The sequence below is a fragment of the Ovis aries genome, chromosome 19, assembly GCF_016772045.2.
Source record: "Ovis aries strain OAR_USU_Benz2616 breed Rambouillet chromosome 19, ARS-UI_Ramb_v3.0, whole genome shotgun sequence".
Lineage (NCBI taxonomy): Eukaryota > Metazoa > Chordata > Mammalia > Artiodactyla > Bovidae > Ovis > Ovis aries.
In genome coordinates this window covers 52298377-52323526 of record NC_056072.1, presented here as the reverse complement: position 1 = coordinate 52323526, position 25150 = coordinate 52298377, and the positions used below count along the sequence as shown (strand labels likewise).

At 50.0% G+C, this 25150-nt stretch overlaps 2 protein-coding genes across 27 annotated transcripts in view; one reads left to right on the top strand and one right to left on the bottom strand.

Moving 5' to 3' along the window:
• KLHL18 (kelch like family member 18) overlaps positions 1–11343 on the top strand; it is a 120144-nt gene extending 108801 nt beyond the window's left edge. For 25 of the 26 annotated variants that reach the window (XM_060402923.1, XM_060402921.1, XM_060402917.1 and 22 more), the window contains 4 exons: positions 135–372; positions 5425–5529; positions 7301–7412; positions 8138–11343. In XM_060402923.1, the coding sequence (XP_060258906.1) occupies positions 135–372; positions 5425–5529; positions 7301–7412; positions 8138–8524 (842 nt within the window). In that variant the 3' untranslated portion in view covers positions 8525–11343. The remainder of the gene's footprint in view (positions 1–134; positions 373–5424; positions 5530–7300; positions 7413–8137) is intronic. The other variant, XM_027957718.3, reaches the window with a different exon arrangement.
• Positions 11344–20082: 8739 nt separating this feature from the next.
• LOC101122819 (15 kDa protein B-like) lies at positions 20083–24112 on the bottom strand. Its single transcript, XM_042236335.1, has 4 exons — positions 23922–24112; positions 23131–23232; positions 21361–21453; positions 20083–20780 (listed from the first exon to the last, which is right to left on the bottom strand). Exons 1-4 carry the CDS (start codon positions 24099–24101, stop codon positions 20721–20723), a joined length of 435 nt encoding a protein of 144 aa, XP_042092269.1. The 5' UTR covers positions 24102–24112; the 3' UTR covers positions 20083–20720.
• Between the last annotated feature and the right edge of the window lie 1038 nt (positions 24113–25150).

The following is a 25150-nucleotide window of genomic DNA, read 5'->3' as shown; positions in this document are numbered from 1 at the left end:
AGTTCCTCAGGGGGCCCTCCAGCCTTGAGTGATTGTGTGGGAAGAGCTGATAAGATCGAGTCGAACATGCCATATAATCATTGCCCAGCAGCTGTGATCTAAACGAGCGGTCTCATTTGTTTTAATTTGAGTAGCAAATTTTTATGCAGGTGACTCCCTGAATGTGGTGGAAGTGTTCGACCCTGTCGCCAACCGCTGGGAGAAGTGCCATCCCATGAGCACAGCCCGCAGCCGTGTCGGCGTGGCTGTGGTGAACGGGCTCCTCTACGCCATCGGCGGGTACGATGGCCAGCTGCGGCTGAGCACCGTGGAGGTCTACAACCCAGAGACGGACACGTGGACGCGCGTGAGGAGCATGAACAGCAAGAGAAGGTATTCCGGGAGCGGGCTGCGCGTCCTGGTCACTCTTTGGGACCCCGTGGTCTAGGATGGGGGCACCATCCTAGATCAGCAGGACACGAAGTAAAACAAACGCAAGCTTCGGCTTGGGGATCCCTGCAGCCACTGCCTGTACCTCCTGGGAGCCAGCACCCCCGTCTGCTTGTAGTAAAACCCCTGCCTCGTCCTTGGAGGAACCTGGGGAGATGACACAGGGGCGTGTGGACGTTGTACTGTAACTTAAGTGCCAGATAAGGACTGAAAGTTTTTATTATGGAAGACGCGAGGAGGGAGAAAAGCTGGGCTGGAACGTCAGGAGGGTTTCGGCGAAGAGGTGCCGGGACCACAGTTTGAAAGCTGAAAAGTAAGGAGGATTTAACTTCATCAGTCACATGAGGGAGTTGGAGAGAATTCCTCTCTATGCTCGCTTTCCCCCTAGGATCCCCGCCCCACATGCTTTCACTGGCAGGGGCTTTGTGGAGCGCAGCAGTGCTCTTTACCTGGGGGCTTCACACGGTCCCCAGGCCTGAGCACACAGCTGGCTACTTGTCTGCTCCTGCCCATGTTTCCTGAGTAAGACGAGAGATGAGAGGACATCCACACAGAGCCTCCGGTTATCCTTCTTCATGCTACAGTGACTGGCGATGTCTTTCCTTACCTCAGTTGTGTGTGGACTGTCCTGGTTGGACAGCGGGAGCTTTGGAGTGCGAGAGTGTACCTGGACAGACTTGTCTGTTCTCCTGCCCTCGGGGCGGCGGCACAGATCAGTGGTGTCATGGGACACGCTGCTGTTTCTCTTCCGAGACTAACAGCAGAGCAGTCAGCCATCCAAGGCGCCCTATTCGTTTAACCAGAATAGTTCTGCGTTGATCTCTTTTACGTATTGCGTCTCCTGGACATGTGCCCGACTTTGGGAAGAAAAAGTTAAAATGATACTATTTTTGAAAACCTCTGGACCAGCCTCCCTTTAAGGGCCTTGTCTGCTTTTGTAATTCTGTGGCCTGAGTATTTACCTCACAGACCCCTCTGTCTGGCCGTGATTTGGGTTTTGTCCTCGTAAGCTCATGTGAAAAAAAGAGAGATAGAGATGCCAGTCACTGTGTGTGTGAGGAAGAGGAGTCATGTTTCAGCGTGGAAGTCCTTTGCCACATGGAAGAGCCACAGCCGTGATACACGTGGTCCGCATTCAGCCGTGTTTGTGTATGACCTCGAGCAGGGAGGAACCTGCCTTTGTATCAGTGAGATTCACGAAAGGCCAAAGAGCTTCGTTCTTGGAAGAAAACATACGTAGAAAAGCTCTCCCCTCTCGTGGTTCCTTCTCCTCCTGCCTCTGCCTCGGGGCTTCCCCTTCTGGCTCCTTCGGTCCTTGGCAGCTTTCTGTGGCCTCAGGTGGCTCACTGCTTAATATCCGCCATCAGGAGGGCCTCTTTCGCTTTAACGGCCATGAGTTGTTCTTCGTTGTGTGTCTGCTCTGGGCTGCTTGCTAGCTGCGATGTCACAAGGTCTGGAGTGCTGTCTGGGAGGAGCCCGCCGGGTGGCGCCTTCCCTCACAGTGGTTATTAGGCACACAGGCCCAGCTCCACTGCACCCCCCTAAAGTGACAGACTGCCTTAAAATGTATGTGGTCACGTCTCCCCTGATGAACCACATGCCTTCTCTCCTGCTGGCTGGTGACAGCCTCCTTTCTACCATCATTCCCTGCCCTCCTCTAGTCCTGCAGGCTGCTTGCCCAGAGCCCTCTCCCACGACTGTTCCAGTCCACAATGGTCAGTTCAGTTCAGTCGCTCAGTCGTGTCCAACTCTTTGCGACCCCATGGACTGCAGCACGCCAAGCCTCCCTGTCCATCACCAGCTCCCGGAGCTTGCTCAGACTCATGTCCATCAAGTCGCTGATGCCATCCAACCATCTCAACCTATCTCCCCCTTCTCCTCCCACCTTCAATCTTTCTCAGCATCAGAATCTTCTCTAACACCACAGTTCAAAAGCATCAATTCTGCAGCACTCAACTCTCTTTATAGTCCAACTCTCACATCCATACATGACTACTGGAAAAACCATAGCTCTGACTAAATGGACCTTTCTCAGCAAAGTAATGTCTCTGCTTTTAATATGCTGTCTAGGTTGGTCATATTAACAACCTCAGATATGCAGATGACACCACCCTTGGCAGAAAGTGAAGAAGAACTAAAGAGCCTCTTGATGAAAGAGAAGTGTGAAAAAGTTGGCTTAAAGCTGAACTTTCAGAAAACTAAGATCATGGCATCTGGTCCCATCACTTCATGGTAAATAGATGGGGAAACAGTGGGAGACTTTTATTTTGGGAGGCTCCAAAATCACTACAGATGGTGATTGCAGCCATGAAATTAAGACGGCTTACTCTGTGGAAGGAAAGTTATGACCAACCTAGACAGCATATTAAAAAGCAGAGACATTAGTTTGCCAACAAAGGTCCATCTGGTCAAGGTTATGGTTTTCCAGTGGTCATGTATGAATGTGAGAGTTGGACTATAAAGAAAGCTGAGCGCCAAAGAGTTGATGCTTTTGAACTGTAGCGTTAGAGAAGACTCTTGAGAGTCCCTTGGACTGCAAGGAGATCCAACCAGTCAGTTCTAAAAGAAATCAGTCCTGAATATTCATTGGAAGGACTAATGCTAAAGCTGAAACTCCAATACTTTGGCCACCTGATGCGAAGAGCTGACTCATTTGAAAAGATTCTGATGCTGGGAAAAATTGAGGGCAGGAGGAGAAGGGGACGACAGAGGATAAGATGGTTGGTTGGCGTCACTGACTCAGTGGACATGAGTTTGGGTGAACTCCGAGAGTTGGTGATGGACAGGGAGGCCTGGTGTGCTGCAGCTTATGGGGTCGCAAAGAGTCGGACACGATTGAGCAACTGAACTGAGGTTGGTCATACCTTTTCTTCCAAGGAGCAAGCGTCTTAATTTCATGGCTGCAGTGATTTTGGAGCCCAGAAAAATAGTCTGTCACTGTTTCCATTGTTTCCCCATCTATTGTCCAAGAAGTGATGGGACCAGATGCCATGATCTCAGTTTTTTGAATGTCGAGTTTTAAGCAAGCTTTTTCACTCTCCTCTTTCACTTTTATCAAGAGGCTCTTCAGTTCTTCTCTGCTTTCTGCCTTAAGGGTGGTATCATCTGCATATCTGAGGTTATTGATATTTCTCCTGGCAATCTTGATTCCAGCTTGTGCTTCATCCAGCCCAGCATTTCACATGATGTACTCTGCATATAGGTTAAATAAGGGTGACAATATACAGCCTTGACAGACTCCTTCCCCAATTTGGAACCAGTCTGTTGTTCCATGTCCAGTTCTAACTGTTGCTTCTTGACCCACATTCAGATTTCTTAGGAGGCAGGTCAGGTGGTCTGGTATTCCCATGTCTTGAAGAATTTTCCACAGTTTATTGTGATCTACACAGTCCAAAGCTTTGGCATAATCAACAATGCAGAAGTAGATGTTTTTCTGGAATTTTCTTGTTTTTTCTATGATCCCGCAGATGTTGGCAATTTGATCTCTGGTTCCTCTGTCTTTTCTAAATCGACCTTGAACACCTGGAAGTTCACAGTTCACATACTGTTGAAGCCTGGCTTGGAGAATTTTGAGCATTGCTTTGCTAGCGTGTGAGATGAGTGCAGTTGTGCGGTAGTTCCCCTTATCTCTTCACACTGTCTTTACCATTTCATTGAAAGGTAATCTCACATGGTTTTGTGGCACCTCTCAATCCTTCTCACATTTTTGTTGAATTTCACAGTTATTACTTTTGTCTACTTCTAGAAGGACAGTAACATGTCTAGTGAGTTTGTGGCCTTCCCACAGCCCTCTCCTCAGGCAAGTCCTCGTCCTCTTCCAGGCTGACTCAGGGATGTCGCATGGACCACTGTGATTTGCTGTGTACATTAGAAAGAGGGCTGTAAAGTCTGGCATCCTTTATCTTACTGTTTGTTAGACACCAAGATTCGCTTTTAATCTTCTTCAGCATCAGGTCTGAACACAGTGAGTCGGACAGCTTGGCACTCATGTTTCATTTTCCATGAGGCTTTGTGTAGACCAGAAGACTGTATGATTACACCAGAACCCTGGTTCTTTGGTATTAGGAGAGCTTGGCACGATGAACATTGTGGGAGACAGGCTTGTGGCGTTGAAATCCAAGGCAGGCCCTCTGGGCAGCCCTGAGGAGATCGCCTGGCCTCCTCAAGCCACAGCTGCCTGTCTCTGCAGGGGTGATGGTGATGCCTCCCGTGGGATGTGCTGAGGGTGCGAGATAGCAAGTAGAGAGCACCTGCTGTGTGCAGTGGGTGTGAAATAACTGGAGCTGTTGCCTGACCCCTCAGACAAGTTAGGGGACATGCAGGGCCATGTATGTAACAAAAAGATGTCTGCCATACCTTATAGTGATTTGTGTGGGGAAATCATAGTCACCCATATGTTGAGGGCTTGTTCCTTACAAAGCACCACACTCAGCAGTGTCAGGGTCTCACTGTGAGGACCCCTGTCTTCCAGGAGGTCCCCAATTGTGAAGAAGTGGCGGGTCGATGTCTGGGAGCCCTCTGGGCAGGGCCTTTGGCTTGCTCGGCTCTCTAGACCCGGTGCCCCGGGCGGTGTGCCTGGGGAGGGCCTGGTGTGCTGGACAAATGGGTGACTGACAGCTGTGAGAAAGGAGCTGCGCTGGGAGGGCGGGGTCGGGAGGGACTCATTCTTGCTGGGGGATCCAGGATGGCTTCTGGAGGAGCAGAGGGAGGAATTTGACCCGGGCCTTAAAGGTGAATCCGACCCTGAGCACAGCAGGGCAGAAGAGCGTATCAAAGGCTGAGGAGGAGGTGGAGGAGGCACCCCAGGCAGGAAGGGCAGGAGGCAAGAGGAACCCCAGGGCAGTTCCGTTTCCATTTTACACTGTTGCTTAGGCACACACCTGGGATTTAGGTCTGCTCTAGAAGGAGGCAGCTGGGGGCTCGGCTTACTTCTCTGTACATGAGGGTGCCTCGGGAAGTCTAAAGCCCTCGGGGTGACAGCTGTGTCTGTTTCAGTGCCATGGGGACTGTCGTGCTGGACGGACAGATCTACGTCTGCGGTGGCTACGATGGCAACTCTTCTCTCAGCTCTGTGGAGACCTACTCACCTGAGACAGACAAGTAAGGAGTCCTGCTCCCCTGGGGCATTGGAGCTCGCTAGACAGAGTATGAAGATCAGAAGTGCTTTACTCATGCTTCTCGAGGTTAAGGAAGATTTCTCCTATTTAGGTCCTGTGGTGTATGTTAGTTGCTCAGTTGTGTCTGACTCTTCACAACCCCATAGACTATAGCCCTCCAGGCTCCTCTGTCCATGAAATTCTCCAGGCAGGAGTACTGGAGTGGATTGTTCCCTTCTCCAGGATATCTTCCCAACCCAGGGATCAAACCCTGGTCTCCTGCATTCAGTAAAGAATCCAGGCAGATTCTTACTGTCTGAGCCACGAGGGAAGTCTAGCACCTGTACTTCCTTGCATGTAATAGGTATTTAATAACCTTTGATTAAATGAATGAATGATTAAATAAATTTTAAAAACAAATAGTCTGCATAGGTACTTGGAAACATTTGCTACTGCTCTGTACACTTAAATAAATCAACTCATTTTAATGGAAATGCAGGTGAAAGGGCATGGGAAATAGATGAATAGCACTTTCCAAAATGGGTAATATATGATTTTGGGGGAAGAAAAGTTACACATTAAATGGTTAAAGAAGCTTGGGAAACATTGATGTCTGTACCACCAGAGGCCTCGTCTTCCCATAACATATATTAACGTTTTAAACGACTGAAAAATTCTGCAGTAGAGAAACCTCTTTAATTTCACTGTATCTGTCACCATCCTGTGGTCTCATTTTGCGGAACACTCTTTGAAAAACACCAGCAAGGTTAGCCCAAGATTTTCATTTCAGTATTTTAATCTGCTTGTATTCAGTATTTGAACCCTACAGTATAAACACATTGGATCCATCACAGAGCTTTTAAGCCTTTATTCCACGCACTTAACCAACCTGTTAAGTGTCAGGCAGCGAGCGGGATGTCTAAGATGCTTAAGCAGCACCTCGTCTGCCGGGGCCGCTGCACGCAGCGATGGCCCTCCTCTGGGGACCTGTGTCTGGAGCTCCTGGGTACAGAGTGGGGAGGGTTTCCATCTTCCCACGGCTGAGGGGACAGAGTCAGGTTGCAGAGATACCTTCTGAGGGGAAGTGTGCATCCCAGGAGAAGAGACAGCAGGGAGAGAGGCTTGCAGATAAGAAAGAGCTGCTGTGTGAGGTTGAGGAGCAGGTGTGGGTGGCAGAAGGTACAGCTGGAAAGGTGATGAGGACCCAGTGGCAAAGAAGCATGTTAAGGAACTTGGAGCCCGCCGTAGAGGAAGTAGGAGTCATCAGAGGACATTCCGTGCCCAGGTGGGATGGGAATGATCTGAAAGCCAGGCCCCTCAAAGCAGGCAGTTGCAGTGGTCCCACAAGAGGCCACAGCCAGCGCAACAGTGGTGAAATGGGGACAAGCAATGACCAGGAGGCAAACCAGCGGAGATATGGTGACCACAGAATGTTGATGATGGAGAAGTGGTCTTAAAAAATTCTGAAACTATAAATCTAGCAGCTAGATGGCTGGTGGTCCCATTCACAAGACCAGAGGCATTAGGGAGGAGCAGATCTGTCAGAGAGGCCTTGCTTGGGCATCCTGACTTTGAGTGCGTGGGCCTGAAGCTTAAGCAAAAGGCGGCAGCCAGAGTGACCTGAGCAGAGGTGGTGGAGGAGGCCGTAAGAACTGGGGGGGTTGTCCAGGCTGGGACAGAACAGAGCATAGCTCCTCCAGATCCTCCTCCGCCGTCTTGGGAGGGCAGGACCCCCCGATCTCATGGCTCCTTTTCTCCTTTGCCTCTTCCTGAAGGTGGACAGTGGTGACCCCGATGAGCTCGAACCGCAGTGCCGCAGGGGTTACAGTCTTTGAGGGCAGGATCTACGTGTCGGGCGGCCACGACGGCCTGCAGATCTTCAGCAGCGTGAGTCTGGGCTCCTCCTGGGCTAAGGGCACCTACACTCCCTTTACCTGCGAGAGTTATTTTGAAAGGACGTTCTTTGGAAAAAGGCTCAGCCTGGCCACTGCTAGGGAAAGTGTCACCTCGGGGCCTCAGGCCATCTGCCACGTGCTCTGAAATGCCGCCTCGGAGCATGGGAACCCGTGTGCACAGAGAGGGTTAGAGTGTGGCCTTAGCACTCTCACTCCACCCTGGTCATCTCCTCAGCGAACAGCACCTGAGCCCTGCTGAATTTCCCGCCCAGAGGAAGTGCAATCGTAGACAGAGTGGGAACGTGCAGATAGTTGCGTTCTTCTGGCCACTTGACTTGAAATTGCATTTATTTTAAAAAGAGCTCCAGAGCCATTGAGTGGTCATTCCACTGTCCGTCAGGGCTTCAGGGGGACCAGACGGTGGGGATCTCGGGAGACCCCGCACGCCCGCTGCTCTGTCACCACACAAAGCAAGCGCATTGCAGCAGCTCCTCGACTTCTTTCTGTGGGTGTAGACAGAGCTGGTGAGGCCAGGCCGTCTCCCTGTCGCCCATGCCTGTCATCTCACAAGCAGGTGTGCAGCTGAGGAACGTGGGCTTCGGGGCCAGGGCCCAGCCCGGCAGAGCTCCTCGTCCCCTCAGCCTCTCCCTGGGCACGGAGGGCAGCCGGGCCGCCGGCAGCCGAGCCTGGGCCTGACCACCCCTCTCCCTGCTGCAGGTGGAGCACTACAACCACCACACGGCCACATGGCACCCGGCGGCCGGCATGCTCAACAAGCGCTGCCGCCACGGGGCCGCCTCCCTGGGAAGCAAGATGTTCGTGTGCGGGGGCTACGACGGTTCGGGCTTCCTCAGCATCGCCGAGGTGTACAGCTCAGTGGCGGACCAGTGGTGCCTGATCGTGCCCATGCTCACGCGCCGGAGCCGGGTCTCGCTGGTGGCCAGCTGCGGGCGGCTCTACGCCGTGGGGGGCTATGACGGACAGTCCAACCTGAGCTCGGTGGAGATGTACGACCCAGACACGGACCGCTGGACGTTCATGGCCCCCATGGCCTGTCACGAGGGCGGGGTCGGTGTGGGCTGCATCCCTCTGCTCACCATCTAAGGCGCAGGGGTGGGCCGTGGTGGGGCAGGGATCTGGTACAAACACAGGCAGCACTCCCTCCCGGGGACCGTCCCCCTGGGGAGAGGTGCTGGACCAGACGACAAGGTGAAACGTGAGCTCGCCGGAGGTCCAGGGTTTCAGGTGCTTAAGTCCTCCTTGGCTGTGCAGCCCTTGTGATCTTCAGGCCTGGGTGACCAAGATACACAGCAGGGGACAGAGCCCCTGTGGGTCCTGCCGCCGCTTACAGGGCGGCTTAGCTGGTCCACACATCCGCGGGCTCCATCCAAGCCCACCTCCCAGCCGCCGCAGCTCCGTGGGCCGCCCCTCTGCCGAGGGCTTTCCATCTTGACAGTCCTCGCCCACCGCACACCAGCCATACCGTGGCCAGTTTGCAGGGGGGCGGCTGCAGTGGCTGAGGCCGCTGGAAACTGCCGGATGTGGCCGGGGGAGAGGGGACACAGGCCAGAGTTCCTCACTGTGAGCCTGCAGCATGGCAGGGCCAGCTGCACATGGGCCCCTGCGCCTCCTTCCATCCAAGGGCCCCGAGGATTCTTGTCTACATTGCTGAGCAAGCAGGGAGAACAGAAACTTTTCCTGTGTCTAATTTTGGGATTGCCACGAGGTCTTTTTCATCTTATTCGAGAGAAACCGAGGGAGAAGAAAAAAAAAAAGATACTTGAAGGAAACTGAAGGAAAGTTAAAGCAACACTTGAAAGAAACTGGAGGAAAAATACTTTTTTCAAGTGAGCTTTTTTTTTTTTTGGCAAGAAGAAAACATAAAAGACACTAAGGGCAGTTATGTGTTTAAATGGAAAACCTCCACCCGCCATGAAAAGGGTGGTACCCGCTCCCACATTCTTCGGATCCCAGGGTCCCGAGGCCTCGTAGGGCACGCAGGGTTCCCTCTGAGCCCCCCGCGTGTCTGGAACCAGTGCACTCTCACCCTGTCCTGTAGCACGGTGCTCACGGGGTTTGTCTCCACACCCACTGTCAGAGGACTTTTTTAACTGTAGGCTTAGCGAGTTGGCTGTTACCGCCACCCTTCTAGGTGGGAGCTCCCAGCTTGTTGCCGGCGGCTCCGCGGGCCCCGGTGGTCCCCTCCTGTTGCCACTCGTGTTCCTCCCTTCCTTGACCAGATGCTCATTTGCCCACCTGTCCTCCTCGGATAGTTTTCCTCATCATGACGCTTCTGAGGCACATCGACCATTTGTACCTCGAGAACCTAACCAGGGACTTGGTCCTTCCACCAGCCCCGGGGCTGGCTTGATCCAGCCACCGCCTCTCCCCCGCCAGTCCGCTGCTCCCCCATCCACTTGCCAACTCCAGGGGTCTGGCCTCCCCTCCAGTCCTTGGCAGACCGACCAGCAAGGTGGACCTTTACACTCTCGCAAAGCCGGCTTTACACCCCAAAGAAGTAAAAGCCGAAAGAATCTCTTGCTGCTGCAAAGAACAGATTTTGTATTTCTTCCTATGATCTTAGCAAACGACCTCTTGACTCCACGCTCCTCCTTCGCCCTCCCTGGATAGGACCTTGACGTTGCACAGTGGGAAACCGACAGGAGGACACTTCTGTGACCAGTGCGCTGGGCAGGGGAGCTGTTCCTCAACTGCTGCTGCCAAAATTAGGTTTTCCTAAAATTCTTCCAGTAGAGACTTAAGAGAGGATACGTTTCCAACGCGAGATTGGGTCTCAGGGTCCCAGTCTCTTCTTGGTTGGTCTCTTGCCCATCGCCACCTCTGCCCGGGTGTCCTGGAAGCCCTTCAGAAAGGCAGGAAGTGGCATTCTGAGACATCTCTCCTACCCTGGGACCAGGAGGCTTACCAGTGTGTGCAATCGCCATATTTCCAGAGGAAGTACCTTTGACACCTGCCACTTAGGTGGAGCTGGGCCTCTGCTAAAAGCGCCCAAAAATGATGTTTTTATTTTAAAAGACTTAACAGTCTGATCAAGTCTAAGCCCAGGCTCACGGCGGAGCTCCAGCATTTCTCACTCCCTGTCTGTCTGCCTCTTGAGGTAGACTTGGAAGGAGGGTGGGGTCTGTGTTTCCTGTTAAGAGAGGAGTTTCCAATGCACATCTTATAAGCCCGTTCCTTTTGTGAATTTGCAACAGCACTGACAAGCCTGAGCTGTGAATGTGTTAAGAATCAGCAAGTGGGCCTCGCCAGGTCCTTAGGATGCTGATCCAGATTTTGCCATCGGGGTTGAGAGCTCAGTTTCCCACGATCTGCCACTCCTGTGGTGGCCTTCCTATACCCACTCCCACCTCCTGGCGCAGAAGTCATACTGCCACACCTGGGCTCAGTGTTTCCGAGTAAGGTGGTGCTTTGACTTGGGCTCTCAGCACAAGTGAGCCGACACCAACATTTCACGCTCTCCACAGTAGGTTCCTTAGTCCGATGGTCATAACTTTTCACAGGTGGCTGGTCTGACCCTTTGGTGTTGGAGCCTTTCCAGGAAAACCATGAAACGACATCACCCAGAGATACTGTGGAAAGAATGTGGGACAGACACTGAACAGTGAGCCTTGGGGTCCAGCCCAGCTCTGAGCAGAGGGCCGTGGCATCAGCCATCCTTGGGTATTTCCCCTTAGGTAATAACACAAGGAGCCTTCTCTTCTGGGTTTCATCTGAGAGCAAAGCCAGGATGGGAGCTGAAGACCAGCCTTTTGACTTGGCCACAGAGATGTGAGTAGGTAGGAATTCTGACTCTCCCTCCCCCCAATTTATTGTTTCCCAGAAAATCTTCATTCCTTTTATTTATAGAACGCATGTCTTTTGTGTTAAGAAACCAAAGAGAAATAAAGAGTACACTCCTAATACCTTCTTGCCCTTCCCTGATTTATTTGTTTCTTTTAATTAGAGGTGAATCATATTTTTATTGTAATTCAGTGTAAAAATATTGAACAAAGTGAAAATGTTTCTGTGAAAATAAGAAAAAAGCCTAACTGGATGGCAGATGTAGTTTTCAAAGAGACGTGTGTGTATTTTATAAGAATGGGTTCCGATGAAAAAATACGCAAAAAACTTCATGAACATGTTGCATGCTTGCTCCTGTCCATATCACCCCTTTCTTGGATCTCCCCCCTTTTCTTTACTCTGTGCCGTAAAACTCCACAAGAGTTCCCCAGCAGAATGTGACTGGCCTGTGACTGCCTGGAACCGAAACACCCAGCTCTTTTTTTTTTAATACTCCAAGCCAGAGGTACCTAGCTTTGGCACATGTAGAAGTCACTGGAAAGGTTTTAAACCACAGATTGACCCCCTTCCCAGAGACTGGTTCCCTCGGACTGGAGCACAGCTCAGGTCCCTATGCAGGCGAGTCTCCACCATGGCTCATAGGCTCATCCCTGTGTGAGAACCGGGCCCCTGTGTATAGTTTCCACTTCCCCAGATGGAGCCACGTTCCACATCTGTCTCCCTGAGACTGCACGCTGGTTACTGTGGTGGTGGACCTTAGGACAGTGCATCCACACTCTTCCTAAAGTCAGCTGTTGGCCAGTCTCATCCAGTGGGTAATGATTACACTCTCGGATGACAATTAAGGTTTTGGAAGGGTATGTCACTCCCCCATACACCCCACCAGCACTGTTGATTCTCTCTTGGTCATCTCAGTAAGTAACCTCCACGCTCAGGCTCTTGTGCCCGTTACTACCAGGTAACGTGGCTCATTTTAGCATAAAGAAATGATCTCAAAAGAACTGAGCAACTGACCTGATCTCATCAACTAGCCGATAGTATTGTCAAGAACCGAGGCCAGATCTCCACGCTCACTGTCCAGTTCAGCTGAGGGGAGCAGTGCTTTCGTCCTCTGGAGCAGCTGATCCTGCGAGCCCACAGCGTGGAGGCCTGCTGCCCAGCACCATGACGGGCCTTCGAGAAGCAGGCTGGGCAGTGAGGGAGAGAGAAGAAACCATGTTTGGATTATGGAAACAGGTACCTTTGTGTCGAAACAGGAGACCAGATTAGCTGTGGGAGAAAGGCCAAATGCCTGTGATGTGCTAACAGCCCTTTCCGTGTAACCTACACTGCTTTGCTCAGAACCAGAGACCCTAGGAGCACAGGGTAGCCCGAGCAGCTCTGGCTCGGCTCATCTGCTTGACTTTCCGTTTCCCTGTTGTTGTTCACTGAACTCCTCTGCCTTCACAACTAGCAACAGAGCCCACTCCTCTTCACCCCAAAGACCAGCGGCACTGGTTTTTACTGCTGCTCACAATAACATAGTTTTACCCAACCGAAAAATGGCAGGGGAATCTCACGGTTCTTACCAATTATCTCCCAGGCTTACTATTCCCTATTTCATCTCAAGTGATGACACACAATGTTTTTCTCTAGTGGAGCTCGGTTCCCTGTTTAACTCTTTTTCTAGGTTTGCCGTTCAGGGTAAAAATGCAGACCACCTAGCGGGGCAGAGAAGGCTGCTGTGGTCTGGCCTCTCTGGTTGGCCTGGCACGTCTCCTCCACGCTTGTTTCTAACGGAACCCCAGCTGGGCAGTGGCCTGTGTGCTTGTCTCACTCACGAGATGGTGAGCTCCTTGAGTCACCCCTATTGTGTGTCAGCGCCGGACACATAGAACAGACACAACCATTATTTTCTTGAAGAACTTGAGGGCAGTCAGGTATATGCAGATCCAAAGTTCACCTAATCATGCTTCCTAGTTTCCCTTTGTTTTGCATCACTGGGTTTTTAAAAATAATTTTATTGAGGTATAATTTATTCACTCATTCTAAGTGTGCAGTTCAATAGTTTGTAGTAAATGTGCAGAGTTGTGCCACCATTGCCGCTGCCCCGCGTTACGATATTTTCCTCACTGCATAAAGTTTCCTGGTGCCCATATGCAGTTTGTCCCCATTCTCACCCTCATCCTTGGGCAACCACTATTTTGCTTTCTGTTTCTGTGGATTTCCTTGTTCTAGATGTTTCATATAAATGGGATCATACAATATGTGGTCTTTTGTGTCTGGCTTCTTTCCTTGGAGTACTGTTTTTGAGATTCATTGATGGCATAGAAGGTATTGGTAGTTTGTTCTTTTTATTTTATTGTTCCTGTGAATAGTATTCTGCTGTAAGCATATACCACATTTTGTTTATCCACTGTTTTTTTCACCAATTGATGAATGTTTAATTTGTTTCCAGTGTGGGGCTTTTATGAACAGTACTGCTATGATGTACAAGTTTTTGTTCTCATACATTTTCATTCCTCAGGTAGACTGTTAGGAGCAGAATTGCTGGATCATACATACGGTAAGCTTACATTTAACCTTTTAAGAAACTGACCATTTGTAAAAAAAAAAAAAAGAAACTGACCATTTGTATTTCTCTAATGGCTAATGGTTTTTCAGCATCTTTTCATGTTCTTGTTAGCCATTTGTATATCTGTAATAAAATATCTACTGAAAACTTACCCTTGGTTAGTTGGGTCATATGTCTTATTGAGTTAAAGAATTCTTTACATATTCTAGATACAAATCCTTTATCCGATAAATGATTTGCAAATGTCTTCTCCCAGCCTGTAGCTCATCTTTTCATTTTCTTAATAGTATTGAAAAATAATATCTTAATAGTGTTGTAGAAGTTTTTAATTTTGATTAAGTTTAGTTTTATAAATTCTTTTATGGATTGTACTTTTTGGTGTCATATCTTAAGAGTTTTGCCTAACCCAAGGTCATGAAGAAATTCTTCTAGAAGTTTTATAATTGTAGCTTTTGTGTAGGTGTAGAATCCATTCAAGTTAATTTTAAAATTCATTTTGTGTCTGTGTGTGTGTGTGTGTGTGTGTATCCATTTGTCCCAGCACATTTGTTGCAAAGGCTATCTCTTCCTCCATTGAATTGCTTTGGTACCTTTGTTGAAATCAGTTAACCATAAATATAAGGGTTTATTTCTAGACTCTCAGTTCTGTTCCACTGATCTATATGCCTGTCCATGAGCCAACAGAATAGTACTGAGCTTTCCAGCTTTAAAGTAAGTCTTAAAAATAGATAATGTAAGTCCTCCAGCTTGGTTATTTTAAAAAATCCTTTTGAATATTTTAGGTACTTTGCATTCCGATTAGCTTTTATAGATCAGCTTGTCAGTTTCTACAGAAAGCTTCCGGGGTTTTTAAGAGATGCTGCGTTGAATGCACAGATCAGTTTGGAGAGAATTAGCATGCTGACAATGCAAAGTCTTCCAGTCCGTGAGCATGGAATGTTTGTCATTTGTTTAGATCTTCCTTGATTTCTCCCAGCAATATTTTCTCATTTTTGAAGTGTTACACTTCCTTCTGTTAAGTTGATCCTAACTGCTTTTGTTTTTTATGCTGTGTGGATGGAACTACACTGACTTAATTGTATTTGGGGAGGTGTTTTTTTGCTAGTATATAGAAATGCCATTGGTTTTTTGTATATTGATCTTGTATCCTGTGACGTTGCCAAACTCACTCATTAGTTATTCTTTCTTTCTTTTTTAGCTGTGCTGCACAGCTTGAAGGATGTTCCCCAACCAGGGATTAAACCTGAGCCGTGGCAGAAAGCCCCAAATCCTAACCACTAGACCACCGGGGATCTGCTAACTACTACACTACCAGGAAATTCCCTTTAAAGTCTTTATCTTTAAAAAAATTTTTCACATATGTGTATTCCTTGGGATTTTCTACGCATATAATATTCCATCTGTGCATAAAGATAGTTTTATCTTTCCAATACAGATGCCTTTAATTTTTTCCTGCTTTGTTGCACTGGCTAGAACCTCCAGTATAGGGAGTTCCCTGGTAACCTCGTAGTTAGGACTCAGAGCTCTCACTGCCATGGCCTGGGTTCAATCCTGGTTGGGGAATAGATCCCACAAGCTGTGTGCTCTGGCTCAAAAAAAAAATAGAAAAGAACCTGCCATACAGTGTGGTATATAAATGGCACAAATAGACATGGTTGCCTTGTTCTTAGTCTTAGGTAGGAAAACATAATCCTTCACCAGTGAATATGTTAAGCTGTGGGGTTTTCATCAGTGACCTTTTTCAAGTTAAGGAAATTGCATTGTATTCTTACTTAGTTGAGGTTTTGTCATGAATAGGTATTAGATTTCATCAGATGCTTTTCCTGCACCTATCAGCTTTTCCTGTCCTTTGAGCTGTTAATACAGTATATAACATTAGTTGATTTTCAAGATACTGATACAACCTTGAATTCCTAGAATAAATCCCACTCAGTCATGGTGTATAATCCTTTATATGTTGCTGAATGGCTTGCTGATATTTTTTAAAGGAGTTTTTTATAATACATCTGTGTTCACTAGAGCTATATTCTGTGGTTTTCTTTTCTTGTGATGTCGTTGGCCGGTGGTACTGGCCTCATAGAACGAGTGAAGTGTTTCCTCCTTCTTTATTTCTGTAAGAGTTTGTGAAGAAGTAGTATTTTTTTTTTTTTAATATTTGTTAGGATTCACCAGTGAAGCCATCTGGGCCTGTTATTTGAAGGATGATTCTAAATTTCTAATTCAGATTTTTCACTTGTCTCCAGGTCCCCTGAGGGTGGATACCCACTTCTCTTAGGAGATTGGAATGATTGATGTTTTGATACAACATAAAAGAATCTCAAAATAATGATGCTTAGTGAAAGAAGCTGGTCAAAAAAGGAGGACATTGCCGTGTGCTATGTCTTGGTCTGTTCAGGCTGCAGTAAAAATTACCAAAGACTGACCGGCTTATAGACAGCAGAAGTTTATTTCTCACAATTCTGGAGGATGGGGAGTTCAAGATGAAGGGACTGGCAGATTCAGTGTCTAGTGAGGCCCCGCTTCCTGGTTCACAGACAGCCGTCTTTTTGCTGTATGTCTTCACATGACAGGGATGGCATGCGAGCTCGCCACAGTCCCTTTTATAACATCAGTTATCCCAGAGCCCTCATGACCTAATACCAATACATCCCAAATGCCCAGTCTGCAAACACCATTACTTTAGAGGTTAGGATTTCAGCATGTGAATTTTGAGGGAATACAAACCTCCAGTTTAGAGCAGATTTCCATTTATATAGAACTCTGCCCAGCACTTCATGGCAAATAGATGGGGAAACAATGGAAACAGTGACAGACTTTAGTTTTCTTGGGCTCCAAGTGGACAGTGACTGCAGCCATGAAATTAAAAGACACCTGCTCCTTGGAAGAAAAGCAGTGACCAACATATTAAAGAGCAGAGACATTACTTTGCCGAGAAAGGTCCAGACGTCTAGTCAAAGCTATGGTTTTTCCAGTAGTCATGCATGGATGTGAGAGCTGAACCATAAAGAAGGCCGAGCGCTGAAGAATTGATGCCTTCAAACTGTGGTGCTGGAGAAGACTCTTGAGAGTGCCTTGGACTGCAAGGAGATCAAACCAGTCAGTCCTACAGGAAATCAGCCCTCAATATTCATTGGGAAGACTGATGCTGAAGCTCCAATCCTTTGGCCACCTGATGGGAAGGGCTGACTCATTAGAAAAGGCCCTGGTGCTGGGAAAGATTGAAGGCAGAAGGGGACGACAGAGAATGAGATGGTTGGATGGCATCAGCGACTCGATGGTCATGAGTTTGCGCAAGCTCCAGGTTGTTGAAGGACAGGGAAGCCTGACATGTTGCGGTTCACAGGGTCACAAAGAGTCGGAGACGACTGAGTGAACAACAAGTAGAAAATGTAAACTAACGTAGCAACAGAAAGTAGATCACGGAGTGCCTGAGGACAGCAGGGTTGATGAGGAGGCCGTTGGGGAGGACTCAGAATTTAAAGGGTGTGAGGGGACTCTGGAGGGATGGTGGGTATGTGCACTATCTTGTGGGGATGGTTTCACAGATTGTACATTATGTCAGACTCATCAAATGTGTACTTTGAATATGTGCAAGTTATTCTATGTCAATTACAGCTCAATAAAGCTGTTTAAAAAAAAAAAAGTTGGACACTGATTTGCACTGTGGCCTCTAAGGCCCCAAGGTTTAGTGTCTCTTCTGGGCTCCAGATCCTGGGGTGCTCTTCAGGCTGAGATGATGAGGGGACCTGTGGACCCCAAGGGCTCTCTGGTCTCCATCACGTGGAGACAAACCCAGCTTAGCAGGTCCTTTGCTCGAGTCTAACACAAGCATTTTCCTTGATATAACATTGTCTTCAGATTTACCTTAAAGGCTATACAATATGCAATCCAGTGAGTATAACACAAATTACTTAACCATTCCTCTAGTGGCTGGGCACTCAGGCCATTCCCTATTTCCAAGTAGCATAAATAAAACTGCCAGAAGAGCAATATTGCTTAACTGCTGTCTACAATCCTAGATAGTAATTTAGCAATATATTAAGTTCTTAACATGCTCATACACTCTGATACTATTTCCATTCGAGGAACTTATTTTTATCTCAGCATTGTTTAAAAACAAAGCAAAAAACCGGAAAAAACTTCAACAGCAGGAGTAACTTAAATAAATGGAGGTCTAGTCACCCAATGGAGCATAAGACAGAAAAAAAAGAAAAAATGTGAGCCAATAGTGACTGAAGTGTATTGGCTGATAGGTTAAATGAAAACAAGCTGGTTGTAAAATGGGACACAAAATGGCCATGGTCATTTTTTCTTTTAAAAAATAAAGCTCACATCATATCTGTCTATGGTGATGGTGGTTTAGTCGCTAAGTCCTGTCCAGCTCTTGCGACCCCGTGGACTGTAGCCTGCCAGGCTCCTCTGTCCATGGGATTCTCCAGGCAAGAATACTGGAGTGGGTGGCCATTTCCTTCTCCAGGGGATCTCCCCGACTTAGGAATTGAACCTGGGTCTCCTGCGTTGCAGGCAGATTCTTTACCAGCTGAACTACAAGTATCTGTATAGGGAGTGAAAGTTGATTTCTGAACACATTTAGATGTTAACCTAGAGGTCTGTTCACTCATTGTGTTCCCACGGCCAGCCCCGGTGAATTCTCCCTTCTCAGTCTTGCTCTGATAGCTCTGAAGACTTTCAGAAGCTGCCAAGGCCAAGAGGCTGAGCTGTGTTTGGTGCCGTCTCAGGGCCTGCTCGTGCTGGGGCTAGGAGAATGCAGCAGGGCAGCCCAGCAGAGCCTGGTGGCTGGTCCCATAGGCCTGCCTCTCGCTGGGTACAGTATGATGGGCCAGCTTCCCCGACCGTGTGTGATGGGGCATTGACTGCTACAGATGAGTCTTGAACCTCCGGGGAGAAGTTGCTGAGCCCCGTTAGTGTCCAGGGCCCCACAGAAGACCTGGCTGAGGCCTGGGAGTACTCTCTCGGGCTGGAGGTCAGGCAAGGGAGTGATAGATGGTGTGCCTCGGCTCTGGCACCTCCTGTGAGGCTACAAGGGCCTTCTCCAGGTGAACATCATCACCCACCACAGAGAGATGGTCTGCGGTCTAGTTTATCCTGGTCCACACAAACCTGCCCATTTCCCACCTGAGGGTCACTCCCTCAATTTAGATTTAGATTACATACTCGTAGATTTAGATTACAAGGGGGTTGGAGTGTGGACTACAGTCGAGTCCACCAATTTCCTTGAGGCATAGTTTTCTCACTAAAAGTTGCTGGTGATGCATGCACCTTGCAATACTGTTCTAAGACCTGAGAAGTGTGTTTCCGTTCACTGGGAAGTAGCGATCATGAATCATGGCTATTATCATTAATAGGAGTCCTTGGCTTCCCTGTGCTGTGCTTAGTCACTCAGTCATGTCCGTCTCTTTGCAGCCCCATAGACTGTAGCCCACCAGGCTCCTCTGTCCATGGAATTCTCCAGGCCAGAATACTGGAGTTCGTGGCTTCTCCTTTCTTCAGGGGATCTTGCCAACCCAAGAAGTGAACCAGGGCAGATTCTTTACCAGGTGAGCTACCAGGGAAGCCCTGGCTGAAAAAACCCATTCCCCCGAGGGGCTCTACTCCATGGCCCCTCAAATGAGAGCGTTTCCCACAGATACTTCTCTAGCAAAGACTTGAAAAGGGGGGCCTACTGGTAAGAAGAAAAGGGCTCTCATCCACTCAACAAGTATTTACTGAGCAACTGCCATGTGCCAGGCCCTCTTCTCAGGGCTGGATGGATCAGGAACCGAGACCAACTCTCTCCAAAACCAGACTCTCCCTGAGAGACAGCAGAGAGTCTGAGCAAGGCTCAGGTCCTTGGGTGGATGAGGCTGCCATCAGCTGGATTGGGCTGGGATAGTCACTAAGAAGGGCGGTCTGGAGGGAAGATTCTGAGTGGGTGGCGCCCCTGGGACGTCCATGGGGCAGCGTCTATGAGGCCATCTGACGTGCGAGTCTGGGGATCCGGAAGAGGTTCTGGCTGGAGCTTTATGATAAAGGAGGAAGAATAAAAGTAGCTGAGAGGAAGGAAAGGTGGTTCCAGAATAGCCTGGGGGCAGGTTACTTTGCCTTCTTGAGCTCCCAGGATGGCCCTCAGATGGCGCCCCTCATTATCCCGTTTCTCGTCATTGTCCCTGCCCTGACCGCAGGGAATCTGTGTGCCCCAAGGTGCACAGTGGAATCTCACCCCCAGGACCTGCCTCCTTGGTCTCTTCCTCCCAAGTCCAGCTGGCTCATCCCTGACACTTGATTCATTCACTTATTCACATAATCGTTTAACTTAGAAACTTTTTATTGAGCTTCACTCCTGGCGCTCTCAGTAGAGGGTGCCCTGGCCCCCTCTTGGGGGTGCTAGATATATGAAGGGACATTTCATTGTCACAGTGACTGGGCAGGGAGCAGGGGCACTCAGGGTCCTGCCCAGAAAGAACTGCCCTCCCGGGATTCGGGAGCACTTGGCAGAGAAACTCCCTCCCAGCCCCCTGCAGCTGGCACAGGAGGGCCCGCTGGGAGGAGAGACAGTGCTCTGTAGCCTGGGACGCAGCTGGTACTTGCCAGCGTGGTTTGAGGATCGTGACTGCACCACGGACCGGAGAAGAGCAGAGAGGCTTCCCTGGGGAGGTGACTTGGGACCTGTGCCTGGAAGGGTGTGGAGCAGACACAGGATGGGCAGGAAGTCCCCGGCAGAGGGAAGCAGGTATCCAAGGCTGAGGGGTGAGGGTGGGCTCGTTTTCCGGCCAGGGAATGCAAAGGGCAGCAGAGCAAGAGAATGGGTGGGAATCGCAGCTCGCTGTGGGCTTGCAGGGCATCCCTTCCCTTCTCCAGCCCTAGAAATTCCTCAGGATGTTGGAGAGGATGTCGTACTTGGCTCTCTCGTACAGGTCCCTGGCCGCAGGTGGCAGGTTGGAGCTGTCAAGTTGTGGAGGGTCTTCCCCCCGGAAGACTCAGCAGAGTCCTCCCCGGGCGGCGGGGCTGCAGAAGTGATGCGGCGGTGAGCGCCCTCATCGATCGCCTCCCCGCTTCCTGTCCCGCGTGTGGCCCCTCTCTCCCCAGGTGGGGATGAGTCTGGAGGCCCAGGCAGTGACCTTGGTGATGGCGCTGGAGGGGACCCCAGTCAGGCCCAGAGGGGCTAGGAACGCCTGCTAGTCTTGTCCACCCCGGCTATTGCACTCACTCACCGGGAGGCTCCACCTCCGGCTTGTCTTCCCGAAAGTGGTATGGGGAGGCGGGTTACCAGAGCTCAGGGTCCAGAGAACAGCCGGTGGAAGACTGAGTCCCCTCCCAGCCCCAGGAGGAGGCCATCAGTTCCTGTCCCCATCCCCTTCTACCAGACGACTAGCCGTCAATCATCAAGGTCTGGCCACGCCTCTCCCCTCCAGACTACTTGCGTTTAGACCGGTTCAGTTTCCAGGTCTAAGGTCTGGGACCTCCAGAACTGAGGTTCCACGCGCCTAACTCAGTGGCCCAGGTGAGGGACCCTCGATCACTGGGGGTCACCGGGCAGAGCGCCGCTGAGACTGGAACTGGGGCAGGTGAGGGCGCAGGGGCTCACCTCTGGCTCCAGCTCACGGTCCGGCACGCAGTTGAGCGACAGGAGGCGGAGTTGCCGCAGCATGAAGAAGGAGCCGGTGCAGTTCCGCTCTTCCTGCCGGGGAGCAAGCACACTGGCTGCAGCGGACGGCGCCCTCGCCCAGGTCCCCCGACTCCGAGCTCCAATCCGCCCGCTAGACGCCGGAGGGAGCAGCAGTCGCTGGGGACACCCGGGCAGGCTCCGTGCGCGCCCGATAGCATTGACTTTCCTGCAAGTTCTTACACGGGAAATGGTCTCCATAAATTAGCCGAGAGAGAGTAATATTGTTTAAAACACTCGTGTGTACATCAAAAAGGCACCGAAGATGACACACCAACAGTTAATGTTGTCTCCTGAGTAGTGGGGTTGCAGATTTTTTGTTTTTTACTTCGCTTCTCTAAATTTTGTTAGTTTGCTATAATAAAATATTTTCCTAATTTTAGAAAAGCAGTTATCTGTTCAGTTCAGTTCAGTGGCTCAGTCCTGTCTGACTCTTTGCGACCCCATGAATGGCAGCTCACCAGGCCTCCCTGTCCATCACCAACTCCTGGAGTCCACCCAAACCCATGTCCATTGAGTCGGTGATGCCATCCAACCATCTCATCCTCTGTCGTCCCCTTCTCCTCCTGCCTTCAATCTTTCCCAGCATCAGGGTCTTTTCAAATGAGTCAGCTCTTCGCATCAGATGGCCAAAGTATTGGAGTTTCAGCTTTAGCATCAGTCATTCCAATGAATACCCAGGACTGATCTCCTTTAGGATGGACTAGCTGGATCTCCTTGTAGTCCAAGGGACTCTCAAGAGTCTTCTCCAACACCACAGTTCAAAAGCATCAATTCTTCGGCTCTCAGCTTTCTTTATAGTCCAACTCTCACATACACACATGACCACTGGAAAACCATAGCCTTGACTAGACGGACCTTTGCTGGCAAAGTAATGTCTCTGCTTTTTAATATGCTGTCTAGGTTGGTCATAACTTTCCTTCCAAGGAGTAAGCGTCTTTTAATTTCATGGCTGCAGTCACCATCTACAGTGATTTTGGAGCCCAGAAAAATAAAGTCAGCGGTTATCTGGGTGGATTATAAAAGCATCAACAAAAACTAAAAAAAAATTTATGCTTTTCAACTGTGGTGTTGGAGAAGACTCTTGAGAGTCCCTTGGACTGCAAGGAGATCCAACCAGTCCATCCTAAAGAAAATTAGTCCTGAATATTCATTGGAAGGACTGATGCTGAAGCTGAAACTCCAATACTTCGGCCACTTGATGCAAAGAACTAACTCATTGGAAAAGACCCTGATGCTGGGAAAGATTGAAGGCAGGAGAAGGGGACGACAGAGGGTGAAATGTTTGGATGGCATCACTGACTCATGGACATGAGTGTGAGTAAGCTCCAGGAGCTGTTGATGGACAGGGAGGCCTGGCGTGCTGCAGTCCATGGGGTCACAAAGAGTCAGACATGACTGATTGACTGAACTGAACTGATGTGGATTATGGTCCCCCTTTGTTCTTTCTCTTTTAATATTTAGTCACTTCTTTTAGTGTGTATTGCTTTTCTAATAAGGATGGACAATTTGTAGTAAGAAAAAGCCATAAGGAAAAACCCAATTTAAAAAAAAAAAGCTTCCACAGTCAAACCTCACCTGTCTGTGGATGGGTGGAAGCAAACTCGGCCTCCGGGAAGGAGGTGAGAGAGAGGGGAGATTCCTTGTCCTGCTCACTGGGGCAGGGAGCCAGGGGATGGATGGGAGACTCACCCCGCCCTCCCTGAAAGGACACTGTCGGGGTCTTCGGCGGTACCGGAACAGGAAGCACACAGTCTCTTTAATCCTGAAGTTGAGTGGGATCGTGGTCGAGTTCTAAAGAAGCAGGAGAAGAGTCACGGTCATCTCCCTTTTACACAGGAGAGAACAAAGGCAGGGAGGAGAGAGATCACAGTTCCAAGTTGACAGGGCTTGCCCGAGGTCTGCACTTCCCCCCTAAGAGAAGCGGCCGCTTCAAACAGCCTCAGCAGAGACTGAAGGCACGCAGGGCTTCTGGAAACCAGCAGAGGCCACCACTTCATGGCTGGACCGCCTTGAGGGGTCACCTCCCATCTCTGCACCTCAATCTCCTCTTCTGTGACAAAGGACCTAGAATACTTGCCTCCCAACTGCCAGGAGAGAGGTAAGGGGGTGGGAAGGGGGACCCTGGAAGGCCCTGGTGAGGTGCCTTCTGGTGGGACCAGTCTGGCTCCTGTCCATCCTTTGAAACAGCTCTGCTTACTCCTTCAAGTCCAGGGCCTGAGAGCAGAATGGACTCCCAGACCCCACATTCCACCTTTGGGCAAATCCCGGAATTGATCAGCTAGCCAGCTGTCAGGCCAGAGAGAGAGTACCAGTCTCCATTTTACCTTCTGAGTAGAGAAACATTATAGTAATAACACCAGCATCTGCTGTTAACCAAGCACTTTGTGCCTGTTTGGGGCACTCGCTCCTGCCTGCTGGCCTCATGGGATGTTGTGAGGTAGGTGGTACCCGCTCCCCAGGCTTGAGACCCTGACCCTCACCAAACCAGGTGGCGGCGGGGTGCTTTCCAGCAGGCCAAAGATGCGCTGTCCTCGCCGCCCCTGGTTGAAGAACTTCAGGGCCTGGGTGACAATCTCTTCATAGCTCAGACCATGCTGGGCCACACAGGCCACGGCTGCCAAGCCTGCTACCAGCACCAGTGCCTTCCAAGCCCCTGCCATCGTCCCTTCTCGGATCCTCTGCCACTTGCGGCCCCTTTTAGGTGGTAATCACGCAGCCTTGCCCAAGGCCTGCTGGCGACATGCGGGGGCTGAGGCCTTCCTGAAAGGGGCCTCTCTTTTCCTTTGCTAGGCACCCAGTGTTGGCCAACATTCCAAAATACCAGTGAGTAAGAGGCAAGTAGGATTGGGCAATAGGCCTAGGAGTGAGGCAGCCCCGAGCTGGGGGCAGGAGACCAGTGCGAGGCTGGGCACGACCCTTCACTCTGGTCTCAGTGGCCGTCTCTCCCCCAACCCTGTGCCACAGGGAGGCCACCTCTGGCTCTGATACTCCAGGACCCCGTGCCATCTCTTGCCTGGTTGGTGTGGTTTGGTTCCAAAATAGCTGCCTAGGATCCATGAGTTCTCTGTGTGACCGCTTCTCAGCTGAAGCACAGACAGATGGTCCGGTCGAAGGCTGTACTCTGGCTGACACCTACCATGCATATATTTTAAAAATACTAGTTGTTGTTGTTTTAGTTGCTCAGTCATGTCTAATGCTTTTTCTAATGCTCCTGGACTAGCCCGCCAGGCTCCTCTGTCCGTGGGATTGCCCAGGCAAGAATATTGGAGTGGGTTGCCATTTCCTCCTCCAGGGGATCTTGCCCACCCAGGGATCGAACACACATCCCCTGCGTTGGCAGGCAGATTCTGTACTGCTGAGCCACCGGGGAAGCCCTAAAATACTGACTGTCAATCCTTAAAACTCTGGATGCCTGACTGACAAAAAAAAAATCATAAGCTCTGACAATTCATGGCTCACTAGTCCCTCTCACTGGGTTTGATGGCAGCAACCTCTCCAGGGAGAGCCTCGCTGCCCACATCCCCCAGGCCGATCCCTGCAGGCAAAGAGGGGAGGCTGTCCCCAACAGGATCAGGGTAGGGACCCCTGGCTGTTGACACAGGCGGCCCCAGGCAGCAGCCCGCAAGGGGAGCCGCAGGAGCCTCCCCCTCCTCCGAGGGCTCCCATTTTCCTCCGCTCCCTGTTACTGGGGCCAGCGTGTTGACTTGCC